We start from the raw sequence: 12,190 nt of genomic DNA, 5'->3' as shown, positions 1-12,190 counted from the left end.
TAACTCCTTTTTCCTTAGGTCATGAAATACCATTTCTATAGGTAGTGGAACAATGAAAAATATCTTTCAAACTATAATAAATGAAAAGTAAAATATTGCTTTGGGGAACCAAAAGAATACTGATATACTTCATCCTATAAACTAATTTAGTCTTAAAAACTACCAGTGTGTTATCAGACAATTGTATAGATATTTGTTATATGGAAAAATAATATTCTATGTCAAATTTGTTTCATTAACAGAACAAAAACAATCATGCAAGTAAGCAGTACATTTTAAGAACAAATACTTATTATGATCCTACAAGCTACACAAAGAAAGCAAAAACAAACACTTCTCCAGGGAAGTTTGTCAGAAGCCCAAGATACTTAAAACAAGAAGAGACTTAAAAGTCTCAAAAGTTAATCAAAAGTCAAATATTCATTTCTTTAAAGTTCTGAAAGCAGCGTTATAGTTTCAACTTCTAGTTTGGCTCAGAAACCTTGAGTTAAAAGTTTGAATCACCTTTGTAACAAAAGGTTTCCTGTCAGTAACCACAGGTTCTACTCACTGCCTCACACATTCCTTCAGATTTGGGAAAAGAAAACTCTGTTCATTTTTGAAAGAACCCTAAACTTTTAAACAGTGAATGAATGGACCAAAAAGACAGAAACAAAAACCAAATCAAAACAACAACAAAAAAACCCTCAAATGATTGTTTGAAGACACATATACCAATTAAGTAGGACACATGTATTTTTTTACACAGCTGGTTAAACCAATCCATATCTTTGTAAAAGAACACATAACTTATTCCAGAAAAGAATACATCAGGCACATTTCTTTATAATCTTTCACAGACAAAAACCAGCAATATATAGCTTTTTACCCTTTATAGAACTTAATTTACAAACTTCCATAAGCAATAATTATTATCAGTGCCAAATTCAAGTGGAAGTTTTATCAAAGATACAAAGACAGCTATAAAGGTGGGGTTAAAACGGAGGACAGACACAGAGACACAGCTTCTCAAGTGGAGACCAGGAGCCCATGGACGACTAGACAGTATGACTCAGCACAAACACAAAGAACACTCCCTTGCACTGCCTAAATTCTCCATCTGCTTGATATTTTGGGTTATAAGAAAACACCACAATATTTTAGAGAAGAAAATGATATGAATATAGTCAATACATTAAGTTACCCAATCAAAAGCTCAGCTTATTTATGAAAGAATAAAATAAGCCACCATAGGACAATTTCTCTGCCATCCCTCGGCAAAGATTTCAATTTCTAGGAAGCCTTAGGGGACCTTATAGTTTGAAAGCCTCAGTGTAGGACTTAATGGCAGCCAGTGAGGAGAAAGAAACTTGACAAGGAGAAGAGAGGTAAGCTTGAAAAGCTCTGCAACCCAGGGCCAGGACACACCAGACAGAATCACACCTACTAGACAAGCCAGAGCAGCTTACGAAACAGAAAAATGGCTTTTTACATAAATATTTCAACACTTCTCCTTTCCTATTTACTATTCAAATACCACTATGTCAGCCTCCTGCACCCCAACTGCTTGGTTCTGGGACACAGCAATAACCTGTTGCTGCTTCCTATTTGGTAGTTAATCTAACAGATTCCAGGCTTTAAAGCAGAACATAGAAAACCTGATTTCCACCACTCAGAAGTATCTGTTAGTAACTGTATGGGAAAGGCCACACAGTCAGAGGAAGGGAAAACACAGTCTGAGTTGCCATTACTGAGTGACATTGTTTAGGCTGCTTGTTGAACCAGTCATTCCGTTTTCACTTTTCTGAAGTGTTCTCACAGCACTTGGAACCTGCATTCCAGTACTCAAAGAAAGTCCACCACACCAAACCTAAGAAGAGATAAAAACAAAGCCTCAGTTAGACTCAAATCCAATTATAACTCCAGTAATCCTTAACTTGCCACTTGAAAGGCAAAATGTCACATGTATGAACATCAACAAAACCCAAATTGATAACCTTCATGTTTGAGATGAGGAAAGATGAAAAGGCTCACAGAGGCCAAGGGCGACTGTGTAATAGCAGAAGCCACTTGAATCTGCACCCGGGAAAGGTAATACAGGGCAGCAGAAACTCAAGAGGACAAACTGGATTAACCTCAGTGAGCAATAACTATTGGTACTTCCCTAGCCTTCACAACCAGGGGACTGTATCTCAAAGAAGCTTATCTCACTCATGACTTTAATATTGAGACATGGCTTTAGATAGGACAGTGAGACAACTGCCTTGAACAAAACACCAATCACACAGGTCCTAAGATCTACAGTTACTAAATGGGACCTCATGAAACTGAAAAGCTTTTGTAAGGCAAAGGGCACCATCAATAGAACAAAATGGCAGCCTACAGAATGAAAAAAGATTTTCAACAACTCCACATCTGATAGAGGGCTAATTTCCAAAATATATAAAGAACTCAAGAAATTAGACATCAAAAAAAAAAAAGAAATTAGACATCATCAAACCAGATAATCCAATTAAAAATGGGGTACAGATTTAAATAAAATTCTGAGTAGAGGACTCACAAATGGACAAGAAACACTTAAATATTCAACATCCACAGCCATCATCCATAAGCATTTAATTTAATGCAAATTAAAACTACTCTGAGATTCCACCTTACACCTGTCAGAAGGCTAAGATCAAAAATACAAGTAAAGGCTTATGCTGGCCAGGATGTACAGCAAGAATAATAATCCTCCACTGTTGTTGGGAGTGCAAACTTACACAGCCACTTTGGAAATCAAAATGGTGGTCTCAGAAAATTTGGAATCAGTCCATCTCAAGATCCAGCTATACCACTTCTGGGCATATAGCCAAAAGATTCTCCACCATTCCACAAAGACACTTGTTCAACTATGTTCATAGCACCTTTACTCATAACAGACAGAAACTGGAAACAACTTAGATGTCCCACAACTGAAGAATGGATAAAGAAAATGTGTTTCCTTTACAAATGGAGTATTTATGACTCAGTTGTTAAAAAAATGACATCATGAAATTTGCAGGCAAATGGATGGAACTAGAAGAAAACCATCCTGAGTGAGGTAACCCAGACCCAGAAAGACAAACATGGTATGTACTCACTTATAAGTGGATATTAGCTGTAAAGGATAACCATATATAATCCATAGACTCAGAGAGGTTGAGTAACAAGGGGGGATCAACAGGAAAATGCATAACTCTTTCTGGAAAGGGAAATAGAATAGATATCTCAAGTAGACTGGGGCAAGTGGGGACAGGAACAAGAGTAATCAGGTTGGGGGAAGATGGAGGGAGAGAACACTGAGAGAGACAACTAGAATTGTGGGACACTTTGGGGAACAAGGTAGAATTAGTGCAGTAGAACACTATGCAGGAACCTATGAGGATGACCCTAGCTAAGACTCCTGGTAAGAGGAATATGGAAGCTGAAGCAGCTATCTCCTGTAACCAGACGAGACTTCCAGTGGAGGGATTGGGATAACTGACCCAGCCTCAAAACCTTCGACCTACAATTTGTTCTGCCTACAAATTGTGTTATGGTAAAGGTGGTGCAGAAACCAGGGGAACAGCCAACCTATGACTGGTCTAGCTTGACAGACATGCCAACCCCTGACACAGCCTGGATGGCCAGGAACTAGAGGCTGGATAGCCCAGATCCCCAGGACAGGTCCAAACACATCAGACAAAAAAGTCAATAAGCTGATTCCTAATGATATTCTGCTATCCTGGTAGACAAGAGCCTAGCATAATCATCATCAGAGAGGCTCCACCCAGCAACTGATGGGAAGAGATACAGAGATCCACAGCCACACACTAGGCAGAGTTTGGGGAATGCTGTGGAAGAGGGGGAGGAAGGATTGTAGGAAGAGTCAAGGACATCACAAGAAAATGCACAACATCAACTAATCTGGGCTCACAGTGAACCAACAACCAGAGTTTCTGAATGGGTCTGAATCAGGTCCTCTGTGCACATGTTATGGCTGTGTAGCTTGGAGTTCTTGTGGGCCTCCTAACAGTGGGAGTGGGGCTGTCTTTGCACCTTTTGCCTACTTTTAGAACCCTTTCCCTCCAACTGAGTTGTTTAATCCAACTTTAATATGAAGAGAGGTGTCTAGTTTTATTGCAATTTGATATGCCTTGTTTAGTAGATATCCCTGGGAGGCTTGCCCCTTTCTGAAGGGAAATGAAGGAGTGGATGGTGGAGGGACTGGAGACAAGGGAGGGGAAACTGTAGTTGGGATGTAATATGTGAGAAAATAAATTTAAAAAAAATTTAAAAAATATCCGGCAGAGAAGGGCTGGGGAAATGGCTCAGCAATCCAGAGTACCAGTTGCTTCCAGATGATTGGGTTTGATTCCCAGCACCCTCATGGTGGTTTTGACCCTCTGTAACTTCAGTTCCAGGGGATCTGGTGACCTCTTCTGACCTTTATATCACCAGGTATGAATGAGGTGGACATTCATTTACTGCTTACTTAGGGTTTCTAATGCTGTGGTAGTAGAACACTATGAACTTGGGGAGGAAGTTTATCTTATTGTGCCCTTCCTCCAGCCTTGAGCAGGCCTGAGACCTTGTTTACCACAAGAGACCAGATAATAGGACCTAGGTGGAACTAACCACCTTGGCTGCATATCAATAGACACCTAGGTGGAGTCACCCACCTTGGCTGCATGTAGATCCTGCTACAGGAACTTGAAAGAAGAACTGCCCCTGGGCTTGCCTTGAGATATCTCTGGCCGAGACCCATGACCAAGAATGGATTATCCCACCCATCTCTCCTGGCTGAAACTAGGAAGGGTTCAGGTGGGGTCTTCCCCTTTAAATTGAAAGCTTAACATTAAACCATCGAGCCTTGATCAGAGAACTTTGTCTTGGCTTCATCTTTTCTCGCTTTCCGTCCCCCTTTCGTTCAACTCGTGGCCACAGGCGGCTACATCTTATATTCTGCATCATAGTCCATCATCAAAGGAAGTCAGAGCAGAAACTCAAGGCAAGAACCTAGAGGCAGGCAACTAAAGCAGAAGCCATAGAGGAACGCTGCTTACTAACTCCTCAGCACTTGTTTAGATTGCTTTCTTATACAACCCAATAAAACTTGCCTAGGGATGGCAACACTACCAATGAATTGGCTCTCCCATATCAAACATTTATCAAGACGACATTGGACAGGCTTGTCTACAGCCCAGTCTGATAAAGGCTTTTTCTCAACTGAGGTTTCCTCTTCCCAGTTAATTCTGGTTTGTGTCAAGGTGAATAATAATAATAATAATAATAATAATAATAATAAATAATGTAGGGAAAACCCTCATACACATAAAATAGTTTTTTTTTAATTTTGAAAAAATCTAGCAGAAAAGTACAAAGTAAAACAATAGAGAAAGGTCACATTTTTTAAAAAGTAAACAGTACTAGAGGAAGTGGCTATTCATGGGCAAAGAGAAAAAAAAGAATCTTGAGCCAGGCTGTATACAAAAATCAACACAAAAGAGATCAATTCAAGACTTAAATGTCAAACTTAAAAATATAAAACTTGAAGAAACAAGTGAGAACATGATAATAAAATGGGAAAGGTATGATGAACTTTCACATGTTGCTTCCAGCAATGCAAATATGTAATAGCCACTCTGGAATATATTTTGACAGCTTCTTTGAAAATTAAGCATAAAATTTCAATGTGATTAAACAACCTTGTTGCTGAAAGGAAAAGCAACCATATGTCCATACAAAAATACCTATGTGAATACTTATAGTGTCTTTATTTATATTATTTATTTGTTGTCCAAACTAGACATAAAACCAAGTGTCCTTAGATTGGTAAATAAACATAAATTGTGGCAGAAACCAAGCATGATGCCCACACCTATAACCCAAGCAAGGCAGGATTTCAGGCCAGACTAGTCTACAAAGAGACCTTGTTTCAAAATAATGTGAGGTAGGAAATAAGCTCATGGTGGAGTGCCCTCTCAGCATGTGCAGGCCCTGGCTTCATTCCACAGCACACACAATCATGACCGACTACTCAGCAGGTGAGAAGCAGCCCGAGTGACACACAGGGCAGTGAGGCTCAAATTCCCATGTGCTGTGTGGCAGCATCACAGGCTGTATGCCATGCACCTCCATCTACAGGACGGCCTCTACAGCCCAAACCACAGGACGGGAAAATGTCCTGCTTATTGTTTGGGTGACTGCTTATTGTTAGTGATGGAAAAGGCCTTTCTATATGGGAGGATGCTAGAACTTCCTACAGTGCTAACTGTTCCAAATCCTGACTTACGGTAGTGGTTATATGTCTGTAAGCATCTAGCAAAGCTCATACATATACAAATAGTATATGTAAATTATAACTTAATAAACCTAACTTTAAAAATTAACATCATGTGCAAACAACATCCATCACACTAATAAAACTAGGCTTCCAAGGAAGGGAAGTAAAGAGGTTTAACAAGTTTAAAACAGTTTCCTCAGGTTATCTATATTATTGCATAATTATAATTATTTGGAATGAAAAACAATGGATAAACTTGATAAATATCCATGTAAGATACATTCAAATTAAAAATGAGATATTTTGTAAAAGTATAGCTCTGAGTTATATATGGTAAACAATTTGTCTTCAATGGATTCATTGGGAAATAGCTTAAAATATGTATTAAAGTAGAGGTCTGTGGCAAAGTTCAGAAAGTGAAATGAAATAACTCTCCCAATATATCTTTAAGAATTCTCCGCCAGGTGGTGGCGGCGGCGCACGTCTTTAATCCCAGCACTTGGGAGGCAGAGGCAGGTGGATTTCTGAGTTTGAGGCCAGCCTGGTCTACAGAGTGAGTTCCAGGACATCCAGGGATATACAGAGAAACTCTGTCTTGGAAAAAAAAAAAAAGAATTTACCATGCGCAACAAGCCTCACCATGCCCTGTACCCATTTTTGTTCATTAATCACCTTTATGTTTTAATGAAAAATGGAGAGCACTGGCCATCAGGATTACTTTAAGTTTAAGATTTTAAGGTGTCAGGAGTAAAATTTTGATTGTGAATTTTAAAAGTAAATAAACATTCTAAATCCACACATATCCTGAACACTTTCTCCTCAGATGGAGGGTTATACCTGCAGTAAAGATGGAAGAGAATGCATGTGGAACAACCCACACAGTGGCCTAAAAATGTACCATCCAGACTGGAGAGGTAGCTCCCCAACACTTAGAAAAGTTTTATTCAAACCAAGGAAACCTTAGTGGATCTCAGAACTCCTAACATCAACCTAATTTTAACAGAGGAAAGCAAACAGCTATGGTGTTAAGAGCAACAATAACATTGTACTAAAAAATTAAAGACATATTTCATTTTATGTGAAGAAACATGATTATTCTTCACAAATCAGCATGCAACTGAGCAGTCCTGAAACCATGCATGTGTGTCATACCCTCAAATGGATGATACCACATAAAAAACTCAACCTAAATGGCACTCAATAGACTGATGCATCATATCCCGGAAAGTTATGTTGATCTAAGAACAGTGAACAAACTAAAACCATGCAGACCATAGAAAAATCTTACACATGTACAGCTGAGCCAAAAAGATACTGTATAACTCCCTAAAACCAAACAGGAAGCTAAATGAATTGGCAGCATTAAAGTCTAAGACAAGGGCTAACCCTTCCAGAAGAACCACTTAGAGAATGAACATGGGTACAGGGCACAGTGAGGCTGCACTCCTTGCTCGGGTAACAGTTCCAACAATGAGTAAATGTAAATAGTCATTTGTGACTCCTATACCTTTGTAATGTTAGTACTGACTTTAATAAAACATACTGAAAACATATGGAAAGAAATCACGTTTTGGAAAGGGTGGGTTGGGGAAAAGGAAATGAAGTCAAAGGGAGTAAGTACGCGGTTTCATCAAAAGTATAGCAAAGATCATCCTCAAAATTGCTAAGCCATAAATAAGATACTAACCATGAAACCAGGTACTACTGGCTGAGTAAATTTTGTCTTGAAGGAATACAGCAACTGCTTTGAGTGTGCATCATAAAATGAAAGCTGACCTAAAAAGATAAAAATGTCTAATTTATTATTTAAAGTTAAAGCATCTAAGTTAAACAGATGAGTATGCCAAAAGATGTATTTTAACCTTAATCTTTGTTACAGGCTATATGAACCATACTTAACAGTTCTTATAAAAATATCAAACATAAGGATAAAATCTTAAATCTGTTTTTTCCTAGTCATCAAGACCAGGAAATATCTCCATAATCTATTAAGTTGGTACAGAAGTAATTGTAGTTTTTGCTTTGTTGAAATTTGTCATTATTAGAATACATTCTTAAAAATAATTATGTTTATGTTATATACCACTTTAATGCACATTTCTGTATATTTTTGCTACTGATAATATTTGCTATTTGTTTTATATTTACTTTATACTATGGAAATGATTCTCATCCAAGTTCAAACTGGTTGTAAAGCAGCAGCTACAGCCCTCATCAGTAATGCATGTGGTCTGGGAACTGCCAGTGAACCTGCAGACAGTGGTTGGGTAAGACATTTTGCAGAAGGAAGGGACTTGAAGACAACACTGTTGAGATGCAGAGCAACTCAACGTGGACCATTCAATGGTAGAGTGCACTTGAAGCAACTGGAAATGTGAAAAGACGTGGTAAGTGGGTGCTTCTTAAGATGATGTAAAATGAAAACAGTCATTTGAACTGCTGTCTTCTCTTACTCTGTGTAAACTACCATTTCTCACTCTGATCGTCATGTGTGAGGAAATGAGGAGTGCTCTGACAACTGATGAAGATTTGCTCAGTGGTCAAACCAAAGATACTCCTGAGAGCTAAAGCAGGTGCATGCATGTGTGCTCTTCCCTCTCTCACAAAGTCATGGTTACTGCTTGGCACTCTGCTGCTTGTCTGATGAATGCAGCAAAACCATTACACTTGAGAATCATGCTTAGCAAAACCATGAGATGCATCAAAACCTGCAGTGCCTGCAGCTGGCACTGATTAAGAGAAAGGGCCCAATTCTTAACAACATTGCCTTATCTTATATCAAACAGCCAATGCCTTAAAATAGAAAGAATGGGCAACAAGTTTTGTTTACCACATCCACCCAACAACTCACTACTACTTGTTCAAGCACCTAGAGAACTTTTTGCAATAAAAACAATTCTTTAATCAACAGGATGAAGACTAGTCAAATCCCTGAAGTGCAGATTTTTATACTACATGAACAAACAAATACTTCTTATTGGCAAAAGTTATTGATTTTAATGGTTCCTACTTAGATTAGCAAAAAAGTATTCAAGTCTAGCTGTAATGATTAAAAATTCATAGTTCAGAAAGAGAATTCCCATTGCATCCACCCAATTACACTATTCTTACTCTACACCAACTGATCATCATCAAACAAAAAGCTTTATGAGCTCACTAGATGCTAAGATCTCTTCCTTTTTATATTGACTGTGCCAAATTCTATCAGCTTTTAAACTTTACTTCATCTGTCTTCCACCTGCGTAAGCCCACATACACTCCATAAATTCCCAGTGTAGTGTCCGCTGCTTCAGCTCTGTGGACTTGGAAGTCCCTGTCCCCTTTCACCGTCTCTTATCCTTACAGCTCACTTGCTAACTGTTCAGCCTAGCACCTGTTGTCCTTCTGGAGGTCCCCTCGATGGCTCTCTTCTTCATCTGTATCCTAACCGTGTTGATATCATTCATCTGTTTTTCAACTATTCTAAATGTAGATGCTTTGTTCAGTTTCTCATTTTCTTTGAAAGCTGTTCCTATAAAACTACCATCAAATAGGAAGAGAAAAAAGAACAATATTCCCATATACTTTCACAGGAGTAAAAATATTATTTTGTATACATAAAATATATTGAAATACAAGCAAGTATGGGGAAATGTCTTTTTAGAAAAGTAAGTATACTTACCCCCATCAAAGTCACAAAACACACCTATTTTCTCAGGTACAGGAACATCCAAAGCTTTCACCTTGTTATTATGCTTGGCTGCAAAAGTGTTCTGTAACCAGCTGTTGACGTGAACGCACCAACTTGTGTTTGTCTTTCCTAACTGATCAAATTTGCCTAAAGTTTTATATGCTACACCCACGCTATAAGATTTACAATCCTTCTGGGCCTTTACTTCCCAATAATGTTGTCCATTTTCAATAGCAGTGTCTCCTATAAAAGATAAGAAAAAAGTTTTGATACTTTGTCATCCTTATGAGTCACAGATTTTTACTTATCATGTGGTCTCCAACAACTTCTTTTTAGTTTTTTTTTTTTTTTTAAATCTCACTATGTAGCTCAGGCTAGCCATAAACTCATAGTCCTTCCACCTCAGCCCATAAGTACTGGGATTACAGACTTATTTCACCATACCTACTAAATTCAACTACTCTATGTCAGTGAAAATAACCACATCAACAACAGATGCTAAGTGCAGAATATGTGCTATAAATTTACATATATTATGTACGTTTCAATGCATATAAAATACTTCAAAGCCTTTCTTTGTTAGAATCCATTCAAAGGTTATATTCATGAGGCATACTACATGAGCAGAAGCCGAGATTTAAAAGTCTCAGTAAGTCAGTCTGAAAAAGTCTCCCAGTACTCAGGTTTCAGTACAGAAACTTCTACAGAGACTCGTTCCCTATACAGGCGGGCATTCTAGATGTGAGTAGGAAGTCCACCAGTGGGCTATGTGCCCTTTAATCTGAGAACTATTATGGTTTATCCTACCCAGCACTGTGTATGACTCCCCAGTAAAACGGTCTCTGCTGCCTCTGACTGCTGGTGGCCTGGAGCCCACAGATGTCCGTTTTGGGGATGGTGTGCCACTTCTAAAAAAAAAAAAGTCAGAAATTAAAAATAAATTGTTGAAAATGGTTCATAAATTAGGATTACAAATCATAGCAGAAATCTTTGAAAACAGTTTTCATTATGCTGCAACATTTCATTTGTTCTGAATTATCAATTATAAGCACTCAAATGTAAGAAGCCATCCACACAAAGCAGGCTGAAAACACTAATGTCATGCAGACTGAGCAAGGTTTATACAAAGAGCACACAGCTAAAATAAGATACAACGTCAAAATAAGACCTGCTGATGAGAAAAATTAAGAAAGGTATTGGACTATTGTTTGTAAATATTTTACAACTGAATTTAAATAAAAGCGACAGCAAAACTAGGTTCCTTACATAACTACAACTAAGTAGCCATTTGATTAGCAGTAGTTTGGGTTTGCTCTTTCTTTCTTAAAAAGAGGAAGTTATCTGAATTTATGAATCGGAAATATCAAATCTCAAAGAATGCCCACTATTATAATGAACAAGATCTTTTCATATCAAATAATGTGACAAGCAAACCAGACACTGTTAAGACTCTTCAGTAACTCTCAAAAACCTCAAAAAGATCAAATCTCCAAGATGTCTCCATTGGACCTATCAAGACAGTGTCTCAAGTTCCACGGTGTACTGTTTGTGGTCTCAGTTCCTTCTATACTGCCCTCAAGATGCTTTCTAAATATGCTTTAACTATATTGAATTTGCACTTGAAAAACCTTTGCTTTTTTGGTTAGGATCATCTTGAAGTTGGGATGCAGAAATAGCTCAATGGTAAAGTGCTTAGTGTGCAAGCATAAGGACTGCAGTTCAATCCCTAGAATGCACATAAAAAGCCAGGAATGATGATGTGCACTTGTTACCCCAGCACTGGGCAAGTGGACACAAGATCCACTTTCAAAATATAAGGTGGATGATACATGAAGAATACTGCCTGCCTACTACCTACCTGAGTGTGTGCATGCAAAGAGGGGAGCTACTGAGATATTATTCTAAAGTTACTCAGAAAAAAATAAAAATACTTTGTTATCACCATAATAAATATTTAGAAATTTTCCAATACAGTTGCACTAGGATTTTTCTTCCCAAAGGAAAAAAATGTAGAAAATAAGTAACCAAATAAAATTAATATATAAATAAATCCTTTATAAGTAGAAAAGAAGCATACTGATAGTTACAGACATCTCATGTGATCCAATGACTTCATTTTGCATTATTTAAATATTATCTTGCTGTTAAGAACAGATGGTTTCAACTAATTAAAACTTAACTGGACTGCTTCAAGTATCTACATTTTAGTGACTGCTATTAAGTAGCATGATTACATAGAATAATAAAGTCTGCAT

General features: G+C 37.8%; 1 protein-coding gene across 1 annotated transcript in view; it reads right to left on the bottom strand.

Moving 5' to 3' along the window:
* Positions 1-711: 711 nt before the first annotated feature.
* Fsd1l (fibronectin type III and SPRY domain containing 1 like) overlaps positions 712-12,190 on the bottom strand; it is a 63,640-nt gene continuing 52,161 nt past the window's right edge. The window contains exons 11-14 of the mRNA XM_028779965.1: positions 10,743-10,843; positions 9,927-10,178; positions 7,953-8,041; positions 712-1,849 (exon numbers count right to left, since the gene is read on the bottom strand). Of these exons, the coding sequence (XP_028635798.1) occupies positions 1,727-1,849; positions 7,953-8,041; positions 9,927-10,178; positions 10,743-10,843 (565 nt within the window). The 3' untranslated portion in view covers positions 712-1,726. The remainder of the gene's footprint in view (positions 1,850-7,952; positions 8,042-9,926; positions 10,179-10,742; positions 10,844-12,190) is intronic.

This window comes from Grammomys surdaster, unplaced genomic scaffold (assembly GCF_004785775.1).
Source record: "Grammomys surdaster isolate TR1022 unplaced genomic scaffold, NIH_TR_1.0 363, whole genome shotgun sequence".
Classification (NCBI taxonomy): domain Eukaryota; kingdom Metazoa; phylum Chordata; class Mammalia; order Rodentia; family Muridae; genus Grammomys; species Grammomys surdaster.
Note: the sequence above shows the minus strand (reverse complement) of the source record. Positions and strands in the feature narration are given on the sequence as shown.